Here is a 27945-nt window from a genome sequence, read left to right on the forward strand (position 1 = left end):
CCTACCCCCTGGGTGTATCAGAGTGGAGCTACTGTAAGACTTAATTCACAGCCCCATTTGACATGGAGCAGGACTAGCTGAACTGGGGTGGCAATGGGAGGGTGGTGCGATGCCTCTCAATAGTAGGTCAGTGGCACGCAGGATACATAGAAGTTCTTACATCTACAAGAGGACAAAGTGTGAGAGTCCTGCTGGACCTAGGGATGGCAGGGTACAGGATATACAGACTCCTATGGAAGATGACTGAGACTCGGGAAAAAGGTCCAGGGTCTAAGAATGTAGTGGCGACTGTCAGCACAAAAGCTAGAAAGGACAAGAACACCTCAGACTGGAGAGCTGTCCTAATCAACTACTTTCCAGCAGAGTTCAGTGAGGACCCAAATAATGTATATGAAAGTGAGGCTTCCCATTTCCCCAACTGCCACAAAATCATGTCAACCATATCCTTTCTCCACATACCTGATTATATTACAGATGGCAAGAAAGGAAGAAATATGAAAGACTAAATATATGACCTCTTAGCCTGAACATCTGCCTAAAAGGACTACTCAATTATTGGACTGGACTCAGTTTATTGGGTGATACTAAATTTATAAACTTCCCATTTTTTGACGCAGTTGGTTTATGAAGAAGTTCTGATGAGTAATAATTAAAAATAAAAACTAATTTCTTTGAGCATCTGAGGGTAATAAAATGAGTAATTTTATAATCTTACTATATTCTAAATCAATAAGGAAATAGTGTCCAAAAAGCCAATTAACAAGAAAACTCTTTTATTGATAGAAAAGCAAAACAAATTTTCCATGAATTCTAATATCTGTTTCATTCTGTCTGTTGGATATACTTGAGTTCAAAAATCAGTTTTTCTGTTGCTCTTGTCATTATTGTTGTTGTTAATCTCCCTATGGAAACAACCCAATGAAATCACAAGTGTCCCTGCTTCAAACAGGTAGAACTACCTTGATAAGACATTGCCCTCAATTAAAGTTAATTAAATTCTTATTCTTAGCTAAGCGTTCCTCCATGGCACCAACACTAGGTTGGTGACATTAATAAGTATTGATGCCAAGTAATCAAAGCTGTTTCTCAAATGTTATCAAGTAAATCAGAAACCAAGCCAGAATCAGATTAATGTTCAATTCAACTCCTCCATAGATAGCTCAGTTCATTCAAATGTGAACTAAAACACCTATGAGCCACAATCATTAATTCCAGAAAAGGATGACCCACAGAAGTGGTTTTCCAAATTCAGACTCAAAGTCCAGATTCACAGGGGAATGGACCTGAGGAGCCTGACCAGATTAAAGTTTCTGATTCTAATTTAACCTATAACTTCCACATAATATCAGCTAGCAATTGCTCGACTGTCACCCACAGAAAAGCATTTAAAGCATATGTCTACACAATGGAAAAAATGGAATTTTAACCATTATCTAATTAATTCAATCGACATAGATAAAAATGGTGGAAAAGTCAGATGCCAAAGTTTTTTTAAAGCTAATTTATCCATATTTTCCAAAAACTACATACCAAACTAAACAGATAATGGTCGAATTTTCACTTTACCTTTAGCTATGCAGATATAAGTTGTATCTCCACACATCATATAGGCTGAAAATTAAAAAATCAAGCCACAATCCAGGTTTGTGGTCTAGATAGCCCTAAAGCTCTTCTAGATATTTTTGCTTTCCACCTAGTTATTTAGACCACATAGGTATGGTCACTAGTTCATTATCATTGCTACATTTGAGTCACTAACTAGGAAAGGAAGCTTATCTAATTACCAACTCCCCAAGCCAAACAAGACTCTCCCCTTTCATTAAATAAAGAGAAAGTCATTTGGATTTAACCCCAGATAAATAAGTACATGCATATACCTGACTTCTCAGTATCCTCTCTGGATAAGAGGATGGAACAACGATTTGGTTTCCATCTCGTTCTTGTAATGACAGAAAAGAGAATACAAAAAGTCCATTGTAAATTTGTACAAAATGTGTGCATATATAAATACATATCTATGGGTGTATATAAATTCTAAAGAAGATTATATTCATCTACATTTTAAGATTCAGAGTCCCATACAGTTGACATAATGGTATTCTCGCTCCAATTTTCTCATTTTTAAAAACAATAAGAATCAAGCATGCCACCTTATTAATACTGAATAGCAAGTGCAGAAGTTGAGCTGTAGCTATAGGGATTTGAAGCAATTCATTTGACGGGACATCAGTGAATAAAATCCTTAAAATAAATTTAGCTATTTCCAGATTGCCTTTTGTTTCATATAAATGAAATCCAAAATGCCCTGTTGGTAGCATCCCAAACTCCTGAGACTGTCAATTGAGCTCAATAAGATGCAATGCTCTAAACAGGGTCTGTGCAAATTGCTTGGATATGTGCTTATTGCAATAATTTGGTGTGGGGACTGGTGTTACTAGAATTTCATGTAATTCACTATCTGATAAAAAATCTCAAGTGACACCACCAGAAGCTTAGAATTCTGAGTATATTAAACTCAGCATGAAATTTGGCTCACAAACCACATCATCTTTACAAAGAGCACTATTAAAAATATTAAACCACAGTCAGTTAATGGAGAAAGGCATACATATTTAAAGGTGCACAATAAGAGCATATTATGGATGTGTGCCCATGTTTAGAGGTATCAAGATGTTTTTTAAACAGTATACATAATGCTTTCATTTCTCCTGTTTCCTCTATTCCTTTGGGGAAAAATTATATAGGACAATTTCATAATTACCCCCTAGAGTGTACAGGCTGCTCCTTGGAAGGGGATTATTATTGCATGCCTTCAATGCACTGTGATTCATAAGGCAAGAACGTATGAGTAGCTTCAGCACCAAGGAAATGGAATCATCATCCAGCACTGCTCACAACAGAACATCTTATTGCTTTAATAAAATGGGAAATTATTCACTGTAAGAAGTGCACCAAACAAGGGGGAGAAAGTAATATCCATGCACTTAGTGGAGCTTATTGGAAATGAGGAAGCTCCCTTCTGAGTCCCTGATTCTATTCAAATTTCAAGTCTAAAAGTCATTCTGTAATAAGGTATTAAAGCTACAGCTGGATGAGGGTGAGCTACAAAAATTAATGGACTTTCTTCTTCACAGTGCCTTAGTCATTCTGATGTACAATGTAGAGCTCTGATGCACTAAAGGATTCCCTAGTGGTCTGAGGGAGTTAATGCACTCTTTTTTTTTTTTTTTTTTTTTTAACCTATTACTAGGAAGTGACTAAGGCACTGGAGAGAATCTGGTTCATTGTTTAATATTTTGAACCCAAAGATTATACCTGGTCTTCCTAATATTACAACATGGCATGCTTAAATGACGATCCTCTGTGCTTCAGGAAAGAACTTGAGTGAATATTTAATGGGTGATTAAAATTAAGCTTATTAAATTATTTGTATAAAAGATGCAGACTGAGCGTGGGCAATTTAACAGATGACCTAAAACCTCAGAGGTAATATTCTTCTCTAGATAAGAGTACAGAAACCTGGAACCAAGACAGAGAACCCAGAATCACTAGTTATTTGGAAGAGGGATGCACTTAGGGGCACTGTTGCCTTACACCCCGTAGGTTAATAAGAACTCTTGGTTGAGCTTTCTGTGGAACATTTTCATTCATACATTATCCAAACATTTAAATAGCTGTCAAAGACTTGGTTCCCAAGAAAGGATGCCACTACATATAATTAAGATTGTAATATGCTTCTGGCTCCTTCTATCATCAATCCAAGAGAAACAAAGTGGTAAATAACCATAGGTGCACTCCATTTCTAATATAGGTGGCCTTGTCTGGCATCAGGAGAGAGAATAAAAGTATCAATCTTCTTCTCTCTTTGTTTTTCTCTCAATCTTTTTTTGTGTATCCAGAGAACATAGGTAAGCTGGACCGAGAAAGAGAAAAGAGCCCTTCCTTCACTACATCTCAGATGCAGGCACAAATTTTTAACTGAACAAGCTTCAAATATTGTTATCCTACAAGTAGTTACTGGGTTTAACTTCTCTAGAAATTTGCATGTCCTGTCATTCAAATTGCCCAATATCCCACCAGTCTCACCCCCAAACACATACAGTACAAGCAAGCACACACACCACTGCCTCCAGGTGGTAACTGCATGCAGGTAGGACTACAGGCACTGTTTAAATATTAACCATGTTTTAATAGATGGCATTCCTGCACATCCATTATTTGTTTGTTTTCTGTTGTGGTTGTTTCTGTTATTCGCAAAAGAAAAAAAAAAGAAAACATATGTGTTATCTTTTTATAACAGTCTACTACAGAATAAGGTACAAAAGAACACTTCTGGAAACAGCAGAAGCCAAGCCTGTACCACCGAATTACTCATCCAGTGGTAACCATTATATCAACAGCTGGAAATTAAGAACAAGACTATACAGTTTGGAGGATGTAGTACAGAACTATAGTTTGCTTCTGTATTTGGTACCAATATAATAAATATATAACAAAGGTGCACTTGCTCTAAAAATGAAACAGAAACATTCTGGTTGGTTAGATACTGCACTTTCAGTACTGCACATCACCTAGTACTTTTTTTTTTTTTTTTTTTTTTTACAAAAAAGGTAACTTATGCAATGTTTAATAATAAAATCAATAGTACACGCAAACCCGATTATAGAAAAAGAAGAAAGAAACCAACAAAAAGCTAAAACAGTCACTTCCCAAAACAGCCCCTCCTCTGCCTACACAACCAAGCAAAGTAACCAGTCCGGTGAAGCAATTTCAGCACCACACCTGGCTGGACAGCTTCTGGATCCTTTGTGAATCCTGAAAATGCCCCAAGTCAAAGGTGTACAGCTGGGGGCGGGGCAGGGAGCTAAAGCAGTACTTTGTTTCTTCTTTCTTCCTTCCTTCCTTCCTTTCTTTCTTTCTTTTCTTCCTTTCTCTTTTTTCTTTCTGTCTTTCTTTTCTTTTCTTTCAACTCATTTAAAGATTTTCGGCCAGCGAGGGACATTTCTAAAAGTAAATTTAAATGCCTGGTCCTGGAAAAGGGAATGGTTAACTAAGGGGCGAGAAAGAGGGCTGACCACAGATCGGTACATGTCAAACACGTTTTTCTGGGACTGTCTCTGTGACCTCTTGTAGTTCTGGTGCTTAACGTAGACGTTTTCTTTATAATATAGTATTGCCTGAGCCCGGCAGAGGGTGGAAATGGGGAAGGGAGGGAAGCTGAAGGAAAAGTGAAAGCTTGGGTGGGGCGGGGGGGTGAGGATGGGAAGGTAACTGAACCTTAACTTGACAGCTATGTACAACACACCGGGCCCCCTCCACTCCCTCTGCTCCAGGAATCAACGCCTTTTTTATATTTGGTAGCTTGTGCGGTTTCTCCTCCTTATTGTGAGGGGGTGCAGGGTGGAGAGGGAAGACGTATCCTTCATTGACAATGAGAAATTATGTGATTTGTCATGCGCTTGGATTGTGTTATTAGTATTATAATAATTACTATAAATATTATTAATAAAGTATTATCAGCGTTATTTCTTCTTCCGAGACTTTCCTCGCCCAATATTTACAAATACCGCACAGTGCCTCGGCGGAGGAGAAACAGAGTAAGGGGAGGGCAGATACGGAAAGAAGGAAAAGGGGAGGGAGGCCAGAGAAAAGTGGAAGAGGAAAGATGGAGGGGGAAAAAAGCAAGGACAGCAACGATGCTGGAAATGAGGAAGGGGAGAGAAGAGGGGGCTAAACAATCAGGACAGTACCACCGTTTGCAAAAGGCCCTCGCCAGCTGTGTCCAAACAGGAGGCTGCGTGTGCTCCTTGCGGGCTGGGGGCCGGTGGTGGCGGCGGAGGAGCACAGGGACCCTGGCACGGGAGGCCAGGGGACGAAGACGAAGAGGAGGCGTTGGAGGGGGTGCAGAAGGCAAAGTCCCGGGGCTGCCTCTCTAGCCGGGTTTCTTTCGCGTGGGTTAGGGCCTGGCCACCCGCCGGGGGCAGCCCCCTGCCGCCGCGGTTGCTGCTGCAGTGATCCCGCTCGTATTCCTCCTGAGCCCTCTGCATCTTCCGCTTCTTCATCCTACGCTTGTGGATGTGGAAGGTGGAGAGGGACAGCACGATGAGGCAGAAGATAAGGGTGACCAGGACAATCAGCACCAGCGTAGAGGAGAAGGACTGGAAGAGCTGCTGTCCCACCTGCGTGATGCAGGTGCCGCCACCGCTGCCGCCTGCACCCGGGCCACGGGCACTCGCGTGGCCGCTGGCGTTGGGGGAAGCAAAGGTCCGGTTGAGGAGACACGGCGGCAGCGCCAGCCTCAGCTCCTTGGGCGCCCTGGCACTCATCGGCGCTGGGCTGGGAGGGGCCGGGCCCACCAGACTTCCTCTCTTGGGCACACCGTTCCCACCAGGCAAGAGGAGGACGGAGCCCACGCCACCCAAAACTACTCCCTGGTGCGGGAGGGGATGCACGCGCGAGCGAAGGACTGAGGGAGCAACTGCGGGCAAGCAAGCCGGCCAGGAAGCGAGCGGTGCCCAGGAGATCCTCTCCGGCCCCGCCTGGAACGCGTGTCCGCGCGCCCTTTTCCTCTCCCAAGGCACCAGGCTGCAAAGAGAACAGGCTTAGTTAGGATACCGGCCGCTGCCCGGGGGAGTGCGGAGGACCGGAAGGATCAGCTACCACTGCAAAGCGGCCCTCTGGGCACACTGCCTCGGCTGGACGCTGCCCGTCTTCTCTGCAGCCCGCGGACCCTAGCCCGCCCGCCCTGGCCGCGCACCGGAGCCGCCAGCTTTCGCGCTCGCACCACTCGCTGGGAAGGGGTCTACGCCGACACCGCGGAGATATAGATTACTCAGCAGATAAGGCAGCTTTCCTGGGCCTTCCACAACTTTCTAATTTCAAGAGACACACAGCCACCTGGGAACGTGGTCCCTGCTTCCCAGAGCACCGACTCTCCTCTTTCCTTCGCCCTAATCTTAGTGGATGTCTTCCTGTGGATCCTACCCTTCCCAGCACCCACCCCCAACCTCCAAGCGAGCGGGCTCTGGGTACGCAGTACTACCTTCTCTTTCCTCCCCCTCCAGACTCTTCTTCCCTGGCCGGCTTCAGGTCCCTTAAGTCCCATTCCCAGGGGGGGTACCACAGCAACCACATCCTACTCCGCTTCTGTCCGTGGCCACAGCTGACACGTTAGACCGTGCTCCATCCATTCTCCAGCCTTCTTCCCTGGTACTTCCCCACCCCCCAACCAAAAAAGAAAGCAACTGAAACACCTTTTTCAGCTAAAGCACATCCCCGCAAACGCCCCCTTCTCTCCATCTCCCTGTGCCCCGCACTCTGGCAGTATTCTGCTTCTTTCTAGGGGGACTGGAAATGGAAAGGTATGGTTTCTCGTTTGCAAAGTTTGGGGAACGGACCTTCCCTCCAGCCTTCCCAGCCCCAGCCCGAGGCTCTTCCCGGGGACCAGAACCAGGAAGACCCGCAGCGCACAGCACAGCCCCCTTGCCGTTCTCGTGAGGCAGCTGCAAACTGTTGCACTGCGGAGCAGAGAGGAGGCGCGCAAGCCGGGGCTCGGCAGGGTGGGGGCCGAAGCTACCACCAGGGGTGCCTGCGCAGGCCGCCGGGGCTGTCCGACCCACTCGCGCCCCGCCACCCGGCAACCTGGAACCTTTAGCGGCACCGCGTCCCTTACCTGGGGCCACCAGCTGGCTGCAGGGAGGGAGCCCCCGCCGCGCGGCTGCAGTGGCGGCTGCAGAAGGCGCGGAGTGAAGGGGCCAGAGCCCAAGCCTCGCTGCTGCTGCTACCGCCGCCGCTTCGGGGAGCTCAGCTCGCAGCCTATTGCCAGAGAGGCCGGTGACGTCAGGCAGCCACCGCCAGGGCTCCAAGCCACCCCTCAGGCCCCCACCCCACCCTCATACCCCAACATATCATCCTGGCAGAGTGAGCCTCTGCCACACACATTCCCAGTTCCAGTCCTTCCCCTGCCAGGTACGAGGGCTAGGTACGAGGAGCGACCCCCATCACCACGCCGTGACCAACCCACCTTCTGCACTCCTATGCCTACGAAGGGAGGAAGCTTCAGCTCTCTGGCTGTCTGATTCCTCATCTCAACCCTTTTCCACATGGTCCCAGGAACACATTTTTACACTCTAGAGAGCCATCTCCCCTCAGGGTACACATTCGATTTTTTTTTTTTTTTTTTTCATCTGGGCTGATGAGGATTGCTCTCCTCTGCAAGCCTGTCTATGCTGGCCTGGTTCTGAACAGAAACTGTGTGAATATGAGAAATGAGAGGGGCATTTCTGAACTCATGTGGCAAAACATGAAATACAAACCCGAACATGCATTTAACATCAAACAATGCAAATTAACGGTTTTCCTCTCCCCCAGAGTCTTCAACTTACCTCTCACTCCACCCGACTCATGGTTCTCCTCTACTTGCTCACACACTCATCTCCAGGCCCAAGACCCACTCCATATATTAAACACTCTCTTTTGAAATCTAGACACTTGTGAGCACACAAAGCACACACAAGGCTTACAAGGCAGGAAGGCAAACATAATTCAGAGGAGTAGAGAAATAAACTGTCCTGTGAAAATTCTGAGTGTACCCCTTACTTTGCTGTAGTGTTAACAATAGCCTTTCAGCACAACAGATACAACTTTCTGAAAGATTCCCATCAGCCTGCCCACATCTAGGCAGAGATTAATCAACTCTTGCTTTAGGACCCTTGGAAACACATGAATAGTGCTTCTGGTTACAGTGGGCAACTTTAAAATGAAGTATTCTCATTTTTTCTATTAGAGAAACCAGCTTGAAATAGCACGTAAAGACACTGTATGATATTTGGAAGCATTCACTTGTCTTATTAAATGTGAATTTCCTTCTTCCCTCCTTGTCTTCTTTTCTTCCCATCTTTGAGTCTAATATAGTGCCTGTACAATATTTACTTGCAAAATGGAGAGGTGCAGTAAATACTGCTTTTCCCTGCTATGCATCTGAATTGGGAGATAGCAGGGATGACTGCCACCTCCCTATCTGCTTGCAAGTAGAGGGTTTTATAAAAAAGAGGGTTTGACACAGGGAGTAAAAGTTTGTCTGTAATCTGGGGGTCCCTTTGGACCCTGTGTTCCTATCTGGCCCTACTCCAATTTCTCCTTTTCCTCTCCCTGCTCATGACTTACATATGAAGTAAGAAATACATCACCTCTCCTCAAAATTATGTTTTCATTTATTTGAATAAAAGCCATCAGATTTTTCTTCATAATTGTCTCAATAAAAAAAGTATCCCTATTTAAGCTAATATCAGTACATGCTGAATAATGCAAGATCATTTCAGAGCACCAATTAATGCCCTTGGCTTCCAGATTCACACGGTTAATGATGGCCAATGACCCCAATGCTGGCTTAGCTTTCCTGCCTAGAATGAGGGCACCCAATGCCCTGTAAAAGCCACCTGCCATATTTGGATATTCTGACTTTGATGAGCTCAGTGGATGGAAAGGTGAGCCTTGTGATCACTAAGTGAGACTTCACCAGTAACACTTGACATGCAATAACCCATTTTTGTACAATCTCTTTGCTCCTGAAAAGTTGAGTTTAATCAACATTTTGTAAGGCAAATCCAATTTTGAATACTCCAAAAAAGAAATGTGGCTATTTAAAGAGACTCTTTAGAAAACTGTCTTGTAAAGCAAAGAATCTTTACATAATTAGAATTAACTCTCACTAGTCTGTTTTCTAGACTTGGAAGAATGAGTTATCAGGTTTTCCCAGTGAGAAACATTCATACCTTTACAATATGTTGTAATGGGATTACAACATATATAAATATGTATAAATATAAGTATAAATATAAATATAATGGGGTTCCTTTTGCACACTAAGCTTCTAGGACATGAGTAGGCTGCCATTGTTCTTATTCTTTTGTTATAAATGATACCCATCTGTTATACCATAAGTGCTAAAAGTATCTGCACCATTTTACACAACCTATGAAAAGATAATGTCTAACCTTGGAGAATTTACAGTCTACAGCAGATGAATGTGATCCACAAGACAATGGTATTTAACTGGAAATGATTTAGGTAAAGACATCAATTTTCAGGTCAAAAGCCCAGCACACACACACACCCCCTTCTCTTTCAGGAAGGATAGGCTGTAGGTTCTTAATTTGTTCTTACCCAGAGAATGAATGTGCTCATAGACTTGGATGTCACCAGTTAGTGGAATTCAAGCCCCAGGAACACCAGCAACAGCAAACATGCACACCTCTTGGTCTGCAGGAACTAAGTGCACTGAGTTGCTCTATGATTTCGGAACATCTGGCACAATGGCAAGACTTCTCCCAGACAACACGCTGCCACTGTTTGTACCACCAAACTTCTCAAGCCACACTTTCAAGACTGGAGGGCCAAGAAGCTTCTGAGAGTCCCAGAGTCCTCCCTTTCTAATAGGAATAGCCCTCTTGGCTTAGGCACATTCCAAATATTCAGCAACATATAACACTTGCTCCCAATTTCAATGAGGGATCTCCATCCAGCATAAAGAGAAGTACCACATGGGCACATGGTCCATCAATCGAAAAAAAAAAAGCACTGAATTAATAATGACAATGAGTGCTATTACTATTATTATTACTATTATTATTATTATTATCTGAAAAACACCTACTATGTGTCAGGCTGTAATAGCATTAATCCTCAACCTAACCTTGCAAAGTTATTTTTGCCAAAGTATAAAATTATTTATTTATTTATTCATTCATTCATTTGCTTATTTGCTCAACAAAAACCTTTGACTACCTGCTATATGTCAGGTGAGGAAACGAAAGCTCAGGGTAGTTAAAGACCATGCCCAGGTCACTTAATCATTTAATAGTAAGTATATTATGGATCTCAAACCTAAGGAAATGGACTCCAAAATTAGTATTCTTTTCTTAACTAGTAGTCTCTCTCTCTCTCACACACACACACACCCATGCACACACACAATCTCTAATTCTATCCTTATTTCAATTCTATCTCTACTGCTATCTACAAGTATGAACAAGTAAAACCAGAGAAAAACAGCTCTTTGGTTGAAGCAGAGGAGGGGAGATGCAAAGCCCCATTTTGGGGGTCCCCCCTCCCCCAGCAGTGGTCCACCAGACACTCCACACACTCCCTTGGACTGAGCAGAGTCCAGTTTGGAAAGCCCTCCATGCACCAGGTTACCTAGGCATGTCATTCTGACCACAGCAGCATGACACATGTGAGGCTCCTCACAGATTTACAGGGACTTTGCTGGAGGATGTTCAGGTCCTGACATTCTGCCTAATCATATATCTTGATGACCCTGGGCCCTGCATCCTTCCAGAGGTACACTCCGTAAGCTGTCATGTTGCTGTTAAATCAACTGCTGGCCCAGGCAGCAATTAATTAATAAAGTAATGACTGAAGCTCTAGACCTTGTTCAAGTTACCTAGTCTTAATCTTATTCTGTAAAATGAGAACAATAGCAACAGTATCTTCTCTGCAGTGTTATTTTATGCACTAAGCACACACTAAGCATTCAGTAAATGGTAGTTCTTTATGCTATAAAGAAAATTACTAGGATTAATATTTTATCCCTGACAGTAGAAGCATTATACTGTTTTGGACATCAAAATTCAGGAAAATTTTCATAAGTTTGAGTATCCTTTATGATAAGTTTGAGGATAACTATAAGGGTAAAGGGACTGAAAACACTAACAGATAATGAGCAATTCTAGGAACTAAAACTATGAATCTTAGAGATAGAAAGACATCAGGGATGCATCAGAGAATCTTCAAATGTTTGGAGCACCATCAATAGAAGATGAATTTATGCTACTCTAGGTACTTATGAGAGAACTGAAATATAGTGGAACAGATAAAGGGTGGAAAGTATATTACAATTCACTATTTTGGTATTGGAAAGCCCTTTCTAATCATGCAGAAGATTGTCATCAAAACCAGCAGTCTTCAAAGATTTTCCAAGGGGTAAATGGGTATGTATAGTTCTCAAGGAATCATTTCCCAAATCCTCAACCTCTATGTGTCCTTTTCCCTAAAATGTATCTATCTAAGGTTAAAATGTATTCTTTGTCACCACTCCGACTATACAAAGGAAGAACCTACATTTGCCAATCCTCACCAACTGTGCATTACTCAGGGTATAAAAACAAAGGAATATCATGAGGTTGTATAATTCCTGACAAGGTGACAGCAAAGCATAAAGATCATCTGTAAGAAATATTGATGGGGTGGGTGCCTTTGTGACAGACTCATTTTAAGGCTCTATGTCTATCCATATATTGATTTATTTTAGAATTAGAATTTAGAAGTGAGAAGTTGTCACAGGGATACAAGGATTCCAGTTTATTTAAAATGAAAAATGAATCAAGACTTTTTGCACAAAAAGTAAACCTCATTTGTCTATTTTGATTAACAATTTGAACTGCATTTACCTGATAGATCGTATGGAAGACATATTATACAAACTGAATGAACTAAATCAATCTGATGTTCTGAAAAATATAAAGTACATACATGAAATTAATTCTTTGCAAATATTATGATTAAAAAGTTTAAGATGTCGGGGCACCTGGGTGGCACAGCGGTTGAGCGTCTGCCTTCGGCTCAGGGCGTGATCCCGGCGTTACGGGATCGAGCCCCACGTCAGGCTCCTCCACTATGAGCCTGCTTCTTCCTCTCCCACTCCCCCTGCTTGTGTTCCCTCTCTCGCTGGCTGTCTCTATCTCTGTCAAATAAATAAATAAAATCTTTAAAAAAAAAAAAAGTTTAAGATGTCAAATTAAAATGTCCAAAGGAATCCATGATTTTCCAAAATTCTTTTAGGGTATATTCAGCAGAAAAAAACTTTGAAGATTTCTATTCCAACACGTCTAAGTCCTGTGACACCATTTGGAAAGTTTGAAATGCAAACTAGACTGACCCATCAGGAGTGTTATAAAGATTTCATACTGGGGTAACAGTTAAAACCAGGTGACTGCTCTAAGTTTTAGAAAGGCTGAGAGCCTACACACCTTTATATACCTATCAAGGTATTTTTAATCTCTCATTGCATAAACATATGCCTTATCCCTTTATATCTCAAAATAAAGCATTACTAATCAAGCTTAAAGACCCATTTAAATCTGAATATTTGGACCAAAAGTCAAGATTTTTCTTGCTGTATTATCCCTGACTGCAAAAGTCATTCACTCAACAAATAATGTGTCCCTATCACGTGTCACCAATTGCACTAGGTGCTCAGGGTATCAGTGACCAAGGAAAAGTCTCTGTAATGAGGAACTTGCATTCTAATTACACACATGACTATATTCTGATTATCTGGCCAAAGGTAAAAAAAAAAAAAAATGCTAACATTCTTCTCCATTCCTAATATATTTAAATAAAATATCACTTGCATCAAAGAACAGAAGAATGTAAACTCTGCACACTGATGGATGAGAAGCCAGAGCAGTCGATGGGTAAACATAGGTGGACCAGCAGATGTCAAATTATTCATAAGATCTTTGTGACCAACAATTCCTAGAAAATGTGTTTGGGGTCATGATCAGAAAGTCAGTGCTTCTTTTAGGTGCTTTTAGTTAGAAAGAGAAGCTGAAAATATTTCCACTGTACACAAAAAGGTATACCTAGACCAGGGTTTCTCAATCTCAGCAGTACTGGCATGTTGGGTCAGATAGTTCTTTCTTGTGAGAGACTGTCTTGTGCATTATAGACTGTGGTGGTAAACAGAATTCTCAGGATGGTCCCCCCTCTTCCAATTATTCAATCAAAAGCTAATGGGGGTTGCTGTGAAGAAATTTTTGTAGGTGTAACTAAAGTTCCAAATAGGTGACCTTCAATTATGGAGATTATTCAGATAAGCCTGATCCAATCAGATGAGCCCTTTAAAAGAAGAATTTTCTCTGGCTGGTGGCAGAAGAGGAAGTCAGAGATTCCAAGCACAAAGTCAGGGTGGGGGAGTTGGAAGAGTTCAACATGCTGTTGTTGACTTAGAAGATGGAGGGGGACATGAGCAAACATAGGTGGGTGCCCTATAGGAGCTAAGAATGTCTGACAACCATCAAGGAAATGGGGACCTCAGTCTTAAAACCACAAGGAACTGAATGAATTCCGCCACCAATGTCAATGAGATTAAAAAGTGGATTCTCCCCCAGAGTTTCCATTTAAGAACCCAGCTTAACCAACAACTTGATTTCAGCCCCATGATACTCTAAGTAGATAACTTGGTCAAGCACCTTTCCCAACCTCCCCAGACTTCTGACCTACAAAATTGTGGGTTAATAAAGCAGTGTTGTTGTAAGCTGCTATGTTACACAGCGATAGGAAACTAATACATTTGCTTAGTAGCATCTCCAGCCTCTACTCACTAGATGCCAGTAGTACCCCTCCCTGGGGTACCATCAAAAATAGCTCTAGGGGCGCCTGGGTGGCACAGCGGTTAAGCGTCTGCCTTCGGCTCAGGGCGTGATCCCGGCATTATGGGATTGAGCCCCACATCAGGCTCCTCTGCTATGAGCCTGCTTCTTCCTCTCCCACTCCCCCTGCTTGTGTTCCCTCTCTCGCTGGCTGTCTCTATCTCTGTCGAATAAATAAATAAAATCTTTAAAAAAAAAATAGCTCTAGACATTGCCAACTGTCACAGAGATGGGGGTACAAAATCACCCCTGGTTGAAAACCACGACCCTAGACATACAACTTGTCTCTGTACAGTTAGGAAACATTGGTCCAAAGGAAGAGATGGGTATCCTGAGCCCTACCCATATTTTATGACAATTTCAATTACTATTTTCTCTGAGTTGTTGAATTTGATCAAGATGGAATGAGACCCTCAGGAATTCTCTAATAAGTCAATCTATAACAAATTCAATAAACATCAGGTCCCAGGGATCAATCAAGAGCATTTGGAGGAGAAAAAATAGTTCCAACAAAAATTGTTGCCTTCCACCTTAAACAAAGATTCAAGCAAAAAAAGTGGAAGTGATCTGTTAGATTTGATTACAGCTTTGGATTTTGTTTTCTACAACACAAATAAAACATAGCAAGAGAGAAACACTTGGCTTAGGTCACAGATCTGTTGCTGGGCACACTCAGTGCTCTTGAAGATTCTGAGGGAACAGCAAGTGACTTACTGCACATGGTGGAAGGCCATCTCAATTCCTCCTGTTTCTCTCTTCCTTATAAAGCAAACATTACTGTATTTATTTTGAGAATCAAGAAAGAAAGCCAAATGGCCTCATGCTTTTCAACCTTTTGTCTCTTATACTTTTTCCCCCTCCACTGTGTATACCTCATTTTATGCTTGCAAAAGAAAACAAATGAAACAATGTTACAATATGGCTTTAAAATAGCCTGGGAGCTATCAACCACCAAGTATGATGGGCTAGGAAATACACACATGAGACAACTAAGATTTCTTCCTGCACTCTATGTTACCTTTTCTCTAGGTCAGTTGCTATCAACTATGCTTTTTATTTTTGTAACAGAACATATGGGGAGAAAAGCTGGAGTGTTTCTGAGGAAGACAAAGGCAACAATGTAGTAGAAGGGACATACTGAACAGACACATCGGATGGAATCAAATGAAACTTTATGTTTTGGTTTGTTTCACTGTATCTTTAGAGACTCCCCAGAAATAGTTTCTCTGCTGCCGAGTAGAAATTTGCTAGGTACCAGTTTTTTGGATCACTTTTAGTTAAAAGACATTCTTATATCCTTTTAAATCAGAAAACAAGGTCAATTCAATAATTAGAATATCTACTCTCAGACACTCATAAAAATTCTAAAAACAGTTAATCACATATTTTCTCTTTCCTCACAACTGTAGCTTATTTTAGACTGAAAGCCTAGAGGCATGAAAAGAAGTAATATTTGGCTTCTTCTGTATTTCTCCGACTTGTAGATCTCTTCTTTTTTCCTCACCACCCATCCCTAGATGGCTAGATAGTTTATCTCTCTGGTGTCAAAGCAGAGGGAACAAAATAGTAAAGGGATAGAAAATCTTTCCTGGACTGTTCTGTCCCAAGATAACTGCACATTTCTGGGGCTAAGAGATGTTCAAGTTGACTCAGGGTAGAGAACTTACTCCTTGACCTGTTCACACTCCCCCCTTCACTCAGCTGTCGCTGGTGACTATTTATTCATCCCTAGGAATCTGATATTTCTTTCAGCTTCTAGCTGCTTAATCTTAAGGGAAAACTGTGGGAAAGAGTGTTCAACACCCACCTAAGAATTTCCCCACATAAGGAGCAAGAGAGCTGGGTGTTTATACCCTGATGGCATCTCATTTGCTGCAAGGTGTCATTTCTCAAACTTGGAGGAATTATCCCATCAGCATATTAGAGTCCACAAGAGTAGTCCTGCCTGGGACATTAAGGCTGATGTCATGGGAGAATGCGCTCATTTAAAAAAATTTGTCTATGCAGCCTTCAACTCCTCACTGTTGGGGCAGCACCCTCAAAGTATAGGTATAATGTTCCCGATTCTACCAGGACATATTAGCCAAGTCTCGCAGCTCTGTTGTTAATGATCCCTCCCTCCCCCCCCTTTTTTTTCCTGGAGCAGGGAAAATATTTTCTCAGGAGTTCAAGCTGAGTTTTGACCCTAGTTACTGTCCTAGAATCTCTGAAGCGAGTGAAGGAAAACCTTGAAGAAGGTAAGTATCATCTTATGAGGCGTCTGCCTCTGCATGATTTCTAGGCAAGGAGAATCTACTCTCCTCTAACAAGGGGAAGGGAACCATTTTCAGAGACCCAGGAATTCAGGAGAATCTGTTAATTCAAAGTTTTCGAGTACATTAGTCCCCAGTCTCCCCATCCCGGGTCTCAGGCCCACGCCCCTCCCACACCAAGGCCCTGGATTTCAGAACAGGAGACTTGCCAGGGCTAAGAGTCAAGTCTCTGCAATTCTGCTTGTTTCACACTCAGGTGGGTCTGCTTTATGGCTACAGAAAATATGGGTTCTTTAAATACTGAATTAAAGGTCTTCTGGAGAATAATTTGATGGTTAGCTGACCTGAGGTGGTATTTTCCCTTCAGTGCCACCATGACAATTAACACTAATTCCACAGTCATCATTACCACTGCCACCATATCTAAAAAAATGCTGGAGGGGCGCCTGGGTGGCACAGCGGTTAAGCACCTGCCTTCGGCTCACGGCGTGATCCCGGCGTTATGGGATCCAGCCCCACATCAGGCTTCTCTGCTATGAGCCTGCTTCTTCCTCTCCCACTCCCCCTGCTTGTGTTCCCTCTCTCGCTTGCTATCTCTGTTAAATAAATAAATAAAATCTTTAAAATAAATAAATAAATAAATAAATAAATAAATAATTACTGGAGATATTCTGTCGGTCTGTTTCCCATTCCAGTTCACCACAGATGACATAGTCATAATTGTGATGCTCGGCATGCCGGGGCTCATCATCACCTCTCTTATCACCACCAATCATAGAGCAATTTTTGTGATCTGGTTGGCAAGTTTCAGAATCCTATCATAATGGTATTCTTCCTGGGACCTCTCTGAGTGTCACCTGTCTCAGTCTGGGTTCCTCCAGAAGTAGACACGGAGGAAGGCTGTGAATGCCAGTAATCTATTTGGGAGCTGCCGAGAACACCCGTAAGGTAATGAGGGAAGAGAAGACATCCAGGAAAGGAGTACAACACAACAACCACTCGAGTTTCATCCCACAAGGAAATTTGGGAAATACTGCCAGATGCATGCCGCGGAATCATCCCAGCTTGGCAACAAGGGAATCGTGGTATTTATAAGTATACAAATACACCCCAGCTTCATGTTTTAAGACAATCTTAGGACTGACTGCTCCAGAGGAGTTAACTCTCTGACACATCTAGCCTACTTCACCCCCAGGCAGAGTGGTATGCTTTTGTTCTAGGAAAATCCTTAAGGACAGAGTCATTAGTAATTAGAAGTCAGCGGGAGCACAATGAAAGGGTAGGGTCTAAGGAATATGTGTGATGTGCCAAGGACATCTGCTACAAGCTCCCCCGTGTGGCCCACATTCACTCAGCAGGAGCCACTAAGGTACCTTTGCCCAGACTTTGACATCAAGGACTGCAGATTCAGGCAATTTGAACAATCCTCCCCTGGATCTGCCACCAATACATCTGTCAGACTTTTGTCCTTTAGATTTCTTGTCTAAGAATGTGACCCACATACACAGAGGTCCCCTCCCCAACAAAGGCAGCAACACATACATCTACCTGTCCACAGAACTCCATATAGAAGTCAATCCTCATTTGGCCAAAGCAGAGGAGGGAAGGGGTAGACATTCAGCATAGCAACACACAACTCCCAGGAAATATTTCAGCGATCTTCCCACTTCTCCCCTAATATAACTCTTTTTTATATCTTTGATATGGTTAAGGGACCAAGGATCACGAAGGGGGTTATTGCGTACTTCTGTTATAAATTATCACACATAAAAATGAAGACTGGTGTCACATTCTCTGTAGGAATTCCGCACCTCAGTAGAAATGGGAGCAGGAAGAATGCTGGTCTGATACCTTCTTACAGCAGCAATTGAAACTGTAGCCTCAACCAAACATCTCTAGACATAGTCTTTGAAGGGAAGAGAGCATGGAGAAATTTTTCAAAGTGATTTTACAATGGATGGTGATAAGGGTGGGAGGGGATTGTAGAGGGCACAAATATTTACCAAATACCAAGCAGTTTACACGGGCTTCCTTTTAATCTCTACAACAGCTGTTTGACCTAGGTTTGGCTAACCCCATCTGCATGGAGGAGTTGGGTTTTAGTCTTGCCCAAAGCACACACTCTGTTAGTAACTGGATCGACCCAAATTGAAATGCTTGACTGACTGGCTGGCTCCAGAGCCCACAATCATCCATTACCTCAGGGACAGAAATCACAAACTCTAAATGCTACCAGGGACCAGGAAGAGAAAATACATGTATAATATATAAGAGAATGAAAGTGGTTGAGAGTATATCCGAGTGCCGACCAAGCAAAACAAAACATCGTGGGGGCTCCTGGGTGGCTCAGTCGTTAAGCGGCTGCCTTCGGCTCAGGGCATGATCCCGGCGTTCTGGGATCGAGCCCCATATCAGGCTCCTCTGCTGGGAGCCTGCTTCTTCCTCTCCTACTCCCCCTGCTTGTGTTCCCTCTCTTGCTGGCTGTCTCTATCTCTGTCAAATAAATAAATAAAATCTTAAAAAAAAAAAAAAAAAAAAACCATCGTGGTCTTGAACTGGGTTCAGGCCCACAAACCCTCCCTTCCCACCCTGCCCTTTGCTGATTTAGATCAAGGTCAGTGAAGCAGATTTGAAGGCAGATAATCAGGTATGGACCCTAGTTCAGCCACCACTAATTCTGAAAATTGTGATGAATCATTTAATTTCTGTGAGTCTCAGTTTCTACTTCTGTAACATGGGGATAACAAACTTCTACTTTATGATTTCAAAACATATATAGAAATTTCCACAGAAGGCATTCTGCAAGTGGAAATTCCTATATTCTCCCATGTACAGTGGGCTGTTAGTCTTGTCCCCCTCTTCCTTTCTTTAAACTTCCCTCTCTGTTCCTAATGATTTTATTGCATAGAAAGTACAAGATGATGATGGGAACATCCAGAGTACATAGGGTTCTACACAGAGCTCGTGGATTATTTAAAATTAGGGAGGTATGGAGGGCTGGTGACATAAAAGCAATCTTGGCCTGACTCCAATACTGAATGGACAGAGAAATGCCATGTGGAAGAAGAGAGATGGCCACTGCACACTCAGGTCTAATGGGCTAGTGAGAAAGGGAAATGTGGATTATTTTTTGTCTCTAATGCCATTTGATTATTGGAAACACAGGTGTATTTTCTTTCAAATGAGTTTATGATCATTATTAACATCAAGAAACCAAAAATCAAAAAAGGACAGATACTCCAACAGACAGTCTTATATTATTTTTGTAATATAGAATACATTTTTGCATATTTTTTGTTGATTAACAAAAATCTTTCAAGTGTCTCTTAAATTCCACATATGAGTGAGATCATATGGTATTTGTCCTTCTCAGACTGACTTATTTCTCTTAGCATTATATTCTCTAGCTCCATCTACATCATTGCAAATGGCAAGATTTCATTTTTTATGGCTGAATAACATTCCATTGTATATATATATACCACACGTTCTTTATCCATTCATCAGTCAATGGGCGCTTGGGCTGTTTCCACAATTTGGCTATTGTAGATAATGCTGCTATAAATATCAGGGTGCACGTATCTCTTTGATTTAGTATGTTTGTATTCTTTGGGTAAATACCTAGTAGGGTAATTACTGGATCATAGAGTAGTTCTATTTTTAACTTTATGAGGAACCTCCATATTGTTTTCCACAGTGGCTGCACCAGTTTGCAGTTCCGCCAACAGTGCAAGAGGGTTTCCCTTTCTCCACATCCTCACCAATACCTATTATTTCTTGTGTTGTTGATTTTAGCTATCTGACAGGTGTGAGGCGGTATCTCATTGTAGTTTTGATTTGCATTTTCCCAATCATGAGTGATGTTAAGCATCTTTTCATGTATTGTTGGCCATCTGGAAGATTTCTTTGCAAAATGTCTATTCATGTCTTCTGCCCATTTTTAATTGAATTAATTGGTTTTTGGGTATCGAGTTTTTATAAGTTCTTTACACATTTTGGATACTAACCCTTTATTGGATATGTCATTTGTAAATATCTTCTCCCATTCTGTTGGCTGCCTTTTAGTTTTGTTGATCCTTTCCTTTGCTGTACAGAAGCTTTTTCTTTTGATGAAATCCCAATAGTTTATTTCTGCTTTGGTTTCCCTTGCCTCAGGAGACATATCTAGAAAGAAGTTGCTGTGGCTAATGTCAAAGACGTTACTGCCTGTGCTCTCTAGGAATTTTATGGTTTCAGGTCTCACACTTAGGTCTTCAATCCATTTTGAGTTTATTTTTGGGTATGGTGTAAGAAAATGGCCCAGTTTCATTCTTCTGCGTGTTGCTGTCCAGTTTTCCCAACACCATTTGCTGAAGAAACTGTATTTTTCCCATTGGATATTCTTTTCTGCTTTGTCAAAGATTAACTGTCCATATAGTTGTGGGTTCCTTTCTGGGCTTTCTATTCTGCTCCACTGATCTATGTGTCTATTTTTGTGCCAGTATCATACTGTTTTGATCACAACATCTTTTTAATGTAACTTGAAGTCTAGAATTGTGATGCCTCCAGCTTTTATTTTTCAAAATTGCTTTGGCTATTTGAGGTCTTTTGTGGTTCCATACAAATTTCAGGATTGTTTGTCTAGCTCTGTGAACAATGCTGTTGGTATTTTCATAGGGATTGCACTGAATGTGTCAATTGCTTTGGGTACTATAGACATTTTAACAATATTTGTTCTTCCAATCCATGAGCATGGAACATCTTTCCATTTCTTTGTGTCATCTTCATTTTCTTTCATCCATGTTTTATAGTTTTCAGAGTACAGGCTCTCACCTTTTTAGTTAGGTTTATTCCTAAGTATCTTGTTGTTTTTGGTGCAATTATAAATGGGACTGATTCCTTAATTTCTGTTTCTGCTTCTTCATTATTGGTGTATAGAAATGGAACAGATTTCTGCACATTGCTTTTATATCCTGCAACTTTACTAAATTTGCTTAACAAAACAAATGAGCAAAGTGGAGAGAGAGAATGAGAGATCCAAACCAAGAAACAGACTCTTAACTATAGAGAACAAACTGATGGTCACCAGACGGGAGGTGGGTGGGGGATGGTTAAATAGGTGATGGGGATTAAGGAGTACACATGTCATGATGAGCACTGGGCATTGTATGGAAGCGTTGAATCACTATACTGTACATCTGAAATTAATATTACACTATAAGTTAACTAACTCAAATTTAAATAAAAACTTTTAAAAAACCTTTTAAGGGTAATACTTCAAAAAAAAACAAAACAAAACTCACAGTATACTTAGGAAATAAACTATACAAAACTTATTTTCTTCACCAAAAATAATAGCAACATTTTCTGTATTATTCCTGGACAAACCATAGAACATTTTTGTAGGTTTTTCAGGTTTTACTTATAAACTAAGATGAGGCAATAGATACAGATGTGGAAAAAGAAAGAAGAAAACAGTTGTCAGCACCCAGGGCCTCTGATCCTGTCTTGACCATGCAACAGAAGTGTTCAACTTACACCTGCTGAAAGGCTTATGAAGATATAACCTCAACCAAAGAATGTAAACAGCAGCAACCAGATGTGGACCAACAACAAAAGCAGTCTGTTCATTCAAACTTTAACTATAACGTGTTTAAGTTCATTTGATAAAAACAAAAACCTACTCTGAGATTCTCATTTGATGAGCTCATGTGTTTCCCTCACCGTCTGGTAATTCCCTTAAACTGTCCATTACAGACATTTAACAACATACTTAAAACTCCTACTACTCAGAGGTTAGTAGTGAACCCTGTTATAACATTTTATAAAATGTATTCCTTCCTCCCACCCCTCCTCAAAATTCATTTCTTCAAAGACTTATTTTCATAGTGTTTATTCTCAACCCTCATCACAGAAATACATAGGACCTTCAGCAATGTATGAACATGAGGAAAAAAACCTGATGTCTGGCCAATGGAGGGCTTCAAAATGGTGGAGGGAAACTCCATATTTTCCCCTCTGTGTTCTTACTTGATTCTTTAACAGTGCAACTGGGCTGAGAGCATGCCAGGATTGGGTAAGTCACTTCTGTACGCATTAGCACAATGCTCCTCCAGGGTCTTAAATGTGATCTGTCCCATGACTGAGGTCACCAGGGATAAGATTTAAGAAATTTCAGGTGCTATACGGAGACTATCTTTAAGTTCCTGAACGGTGTGCTCCACTGTTGGAACACTTAGAGTTTCCTTAGGAACGCTCAGACATTAGCTGAGATTCCAGGTTGCCTCCTGGGCTCTACAGACGTTCTCAGGGAGTTCCTTTTGAACACCAAGCTTGGGTGCCAAATTTGTGGCTTCCACAAACCAAAATTTATGATAAACTTCAATATGTTCCACCAGTTCACTTAGTGAACAAAGCATCACAGTCAAATGACTGGCTGCAAAGAAAACATCAGAGGTTTGCCTTTGGAGATTTTCCCCAAAGGTTCTGTAAAAAGATAGAATATGCTCAAGAACAACAATGGTAACAATGAAATCCAAATCTGTTACTGCACTACAGAGCTCAAATGCCTGGACAGCCATAGCTATTCCCTCTCATATTTGTGTCACTATACTATATAAACATAAAATGAGTGCTTGTAGGAGGCCCACTAAAATTTCAAAAGCATCCTTCCTGCCTGACCACTGAGACTGGCCAATTTCCTTCTGTTTTTTGCCCCTCTCTTCACTGTTCTGAAAGGGGACAGAAATTACATTGCCATGCTCTAGAGGCAGGTGTGATGATTGACTGGAAAAAAAAAACAACAACAACAACAACAACGAATTTTGTCAATTGTTTCTAAGGCAACGCAACAGATATTCCCCTAACAGACATTGCTTTTGCCAACCATATATGTAAGGCACAGGAAGAGCAGAGTGTGTAGATAGCTTGGGAGTATTTCTCTAAAAGTCTACAGGCAACAACAACTTCAATTTCGGTAGAAAATCCACTGGACACAATGTAAGCCTGGCTATGACTACATCCATGTTTATGGATGTAACTGAGAAGTTACCATAGTGTGAAATGGCAAAGTTGAAACTTCTGCATCAGCTTCATAAGGTAGGAAGCCCACAGATCCCTTCCTCAGGTGATGGATTTGTCAGCAAACCTCACCAACACAGGCAGGTGCTCTTCCTTTGCGATATCAACTCCATGGTCAGTGATCATAGGTAGGGTCTCTCACGTCCCTGAGGTTTCTTCCTGAACGCAGCTCTCGCAGATGTCTAGCACCTGTGTCTGCTCTTCCCTGCTGGGGTCTCAAAGAGCTTCCTCAGCACCTCTTCATCTGAATCCATCCGGTACCTCAGCAGGGCTTGAAAGTTATCAGGAGTAGAAAACTTCTGGAATTTCATCAGCCTCGTGTCCACCCAGAGGTAAGTAAGTTTTGGTTTCTCATAAGAATCAAATTTCAAAAAAAGATTTTGACTATTCTTTGTTCTCCTTCTCTTCAAGGGTTAAAGGTAATGTCTTCATCCTATTCTTGGCCCCTTTCTTCTGCACTGGGGTTCTAAGCATTGCTGTTATTTCTTTGTTTCTGTTTCTATTTAGAAGTTTCATAATTTTTGTTTGTTTCAGTGTCCTGATTTCATCTTCAACCAATTCTTTTGTTTTCTGTATCTACTCTGTGGGTTGTTCAGATGTCTGGTAAGATCCAGTACCTCTAGTATTGCTTTATCTTAAAGAACTGTCCTAGAGGGGCCTGAGTGGCTCAGTCAGCTAAGTGACCTGACTCCTGATTTCAGCTCAGGTCATGTGAATCTCAGGGTTGTGAAACTGAGCCTCATGTCTAGCTCTCTCCTCAGCAGGGAGTCTGCTTGAGATTCTCCCTCTCTCTCCCTCTCTCCCTCTGCCCCTCTTCCGTCCTCTCTCTAAAACTAATAAATAAATCTTGAAGAACTGTCCTATAAGGACTAGGTCTACAGATCATATTGGTCTCAAAGTGTTTGGTCCATCATCTATAATGTTTATTTACTTAATCAGTCATTTTATCTTCTAAGTTTGTTCTCGTTACAATTATCCACCTACTTCTGGCATCTGGCAAGGTTCTGCGGAAACCTGAGGAGGGCAGGTCTGAATGCTCTTCCACACACAGTTGGGGGTGGCACAGAAGTTGAGCATCTTCACTGCCCTTGACAGGCCCAGCCCTCTCCTCCCCATGTCCTCCAAGCAGCCCACCCGCCTGTCCTCAGCTTGGCAGGTGCCTCAAATGTAATGGTTTTATTTTTAGGAATTTGATTAGACAATCCAAAGAAACTGACTTTTTTCCTTCTTTAATGAGAGGAAAAAAGCAAACTCTTGGGATTATCATAGTATCAGATCTCACAACCACCTCTTGCTCTTGGATTGAGGTTTCCAGCAAGGACACTGAAACGTAATACATTGTAATCCATTATTTAAATCAAGTATTCTGTCAACGGAGCTCATTTGTTTCTCAGAACATTAACACAATTCAAAATTATCTCCACATCCGTCATTCTTTGCTAACAATAGCCAGTTGCCTCTTAGTTCTCCACCACCATCTAGGAATTAATTCACTAGAAGCAGAACCCAAGGAGAACTTAAGAAGGCTAATGTCCTCCCCAGACCCATAATCAGTTGCTAGTTCAACAGTAACAAGGCAGGAACCCTCTTTAGCTGCACTGTACATGTGAGATAGAGAGAAGTGGTCTGTGGAGTTTACTGAACCAAAGAACTGGGCATACCTCTCTTATAACATTTATCACAGTCCTGAAGTTTTTTACCTACAAATACAGCTCTGTCATTGGACAGCAAGGCCCTAGAAGGCAGGAATCATGTCTGATTTCTCTCTCTAGTTTCTAGAATAGATGCATCATAAAGAAAAGCCTCATACATACTCACTCCCATTAACAGCTATTAGCCTCCTTCCAAAAGTTGTGCCCTTTTCAGAAAGAACTGAGCAGATGGATTTGAGTTTTGCTTTTACCATGTCCTCTGGTTCATCTTTCTGTGGAGGTGATGATGAGGATCGAAATGGTCAAAGGAGGAAGCAGTAGCAGTAGTCAGAGGCAGAGCTCCCAAAGGCAAGGTGTGTGCGGGGTTATATCTGAAAGTGCTTCCTAACACATCCTTACCCCAAACTGCTGACTAGAGGAAGAGTGGCAGGCAAGGAAGCTAGCAGCAGAAAAGGGATACGGAACAAATATTCCGTGAACAACTACTATAATACACAGCATTTGCAAACATTATCCTACTTAATCCTTGGCACACCGCTATGGGATACAGAATTATCTCCATTTTATAGAGGAAGAAAATGAGAGGCTAAATAATTTGTCCAAGGGCACACAACGACTAAGTGCTGAAACCAGAATTCTAACCCAAGTCTGCCTGTCTACAAAGCCTGCTCATTCCATTAATCCAAGGTGCCTCTCTGGAAGATACTAAGTAGAAAGCCACTGGACTCGTGGCTACATCCTGCATGGGCCGGACACCGTGGCCCCCGCAGCGGCTACCTTCTCTGGGGTCCCTTGAGCCCTAAAGCCAGAAGGTTCAGGTCATAGAAAGGGCAGAGCTGGTATGGCCTGGGCATTTTCTAGGACCCACACAGTTAACTTGCTCTTTGCTGAGTTTATGGCTGCTTTGTTTTCAATGAGCAGTGAGTGGGTGAGCTATAGTCAGCTTCATACAATGCACCAAGTTCCTATTGTTTGTTTCTATACCGATAAAATGTGTTAGATGCTCTACCAGGCCTTACACAATTGACATGTGTCTATTTGCAAGCCAACTGTCAAAAACTCACAAAGAATTTACTTCCACCTCTTTCTTCCAGCCAGCACTTCAACTCTAACTGGGATGTCAAGTGGGACCACACTGGAGCCTGAGATTTTTTTCTTACACAGCACTGCCTCTCTAAAGATTTGACAAAAGCAGCTGTCCTCAGAAGATTTACAGCCTGAAACCTGAGGCCTGCCTACTCCTGGCTGGTTTCACATGAAGAAAAACCCCAAACACTACCTAACAGAGGGAATCGGATCCATGAGCATTTGGAAGTAATTCCTGGAAGTGGCCTGCCTAGAGCTTACTTTCCTACACACATCCCCTTACAAGAAGCCTCTCTCAGCAATCTCATTAAGGTACTCAGTTCTTTTAGGCATTTTTAACACTGCTGCTCTAGGGACTCCACTGTAATCGTGGAGAGCAGAATTGGCACCAGTGAGCTGTAGCTACAAGAACAATTCCCATTGAACATAAGACCAAACTTTCAAATAACTATTGGTGAATGGGGAAGTAGTCGAACTGGAAGACATCTGAGATTAAACTCTAGTAACTTCTAAAGTCAAAGTTACAATTCCACAATTTTAGATTTTCAAATGTAACCGGTAACCTTGCAGGGCCTAAGGAGAGGGGATATGGGAGAGCTAAGGTTTACTGAAATCTTCCAGCCTGGAAGACCGTGACCTAGCGGTTCTCTTGGTGCAGAATCCTGTTAGTTACATCCAGCATGGTTCTGAGTGCCTGGAAAAAGGTCTGCAGGGGGTCAGAATCCAAATAGGCTTCAAGGGGAACAGCTTTTGAGAGAAGGAGGTCAGTGAAGAATGGGTTACCTTGAGCTCAGTCCTAATTCTCTACATCAGAAAGACAAGCCCATCCCACTACCACTCCCCACAAATGAAACAAATCTCTAATGGTAGAATCGCCACTTATAAGCCCTTAAAGCCAGAGCTGAGGCTGACTTCAAATCAGAAGCTTGTAGAACTAAGGCAGGTGTTGGGGGGAGGTTAGGAATGGGCAGGCAGCACGGTGAGAGTATGGAGTATGCCTGGTCTAGGCCGAATCTCCTGGGCACTGGATTCCCACTGCAGGCCTGCACGCTGTGTCCACCTTGAAACTGCAGGCCCACTCAACACCAGAGCTAATGACCACCTCCACCATGACTTTGCTGGAGGTCAGTCCTACTGAGTGTCTGTCTGCAAAGGTGCAAATACCTGATCAGATTCTCTTCCTCCCTTCCTCCCCACCTCTCAGTCTCCACTGATATCAGTGTGGGAAAGTATGTCACACTTCGTAGAAGGCTTTCAATGTCTAAATGCCAAGTCTACTTTCCCTTGTCACTTGATTTCTCTGCCTCCTTTTTGATTTACCATGACACGATGGCATTCATTCTGTTTGACCTGCAGAAACAGCAGGATGCTTTATAAAAGGCACTGACTTTGGGATCTGGTAAATCTGAGTCTGAAATCTGTCCCTGCCACTTAACTAACTGTGCAACCATGGATTTATTTCTT

General features: G+C 42.2%; 1 protein-coding gene, 1 long non-coding RNA gene and 1 pseudogene across 3 annotated transcripts in view; all 3 read right to left on the reverse strand.

Moving 5' to 3' along the window:
- Positions 1–27945, reverse strand: part of LOC148108821 (uncharacterized) — a 304103-nt gene that overhangs the window by 245776 nt on the left and 30382 nt on the right. The window lies entirely within an intron of this gene.
- Positions 752–7804, reverse strand: C16H11orf87 (chromosome 16 C11orf87 homolog). 2 transcript variants are annotated; one of them, XM_087868463.1, is made up of 3 exons: positions 6997–7135; positions 6850–6859; positions 752–6585 (listed from the first exon to the last, which is right to left on the reverse strand). In XM_087868463.1, the coding sequence occupies exons 1-3, from the start codon at positions 7103–7105 to the stop codon at positions 5739–5741; spliced, it is 966 nt and encodes a 321-aa protein (XP_087724589.1). In that variant the 5' UTR covers positions 7106–7135; the 3' UTR covers positions 752–5738. The 2 variants fall into 2 exon arrangements, with proteins under 2 accessions (XP_087724589.1, XP_045653685.1); XM_045797729.2 differs by lacking the exons at positions 6850–6859; positions 6997–7135 and adding an exon at positions 7673–7804.
- Positions 22525–24820, reverse strand: LOC148108822 (52 kDa repressor of the inhibitor of the protein kinase pseudogene; annotated as a pseudogene).

Source organism: Ursus americanus, chromosome 16 (genome assembly GCF_024610735.1).
Source record: "Ursus americanus isolate L20-20 chromosome 16, mUrsAme1.1.p, whole genome shotgun sequence".
Classification (NCBI taxonomy): domain Eukaryota; kingdom Metazoa; phylum Chordata; class Mammalia; order Carnivora; family Ursidae; genus Ursus; species Ursus americanus.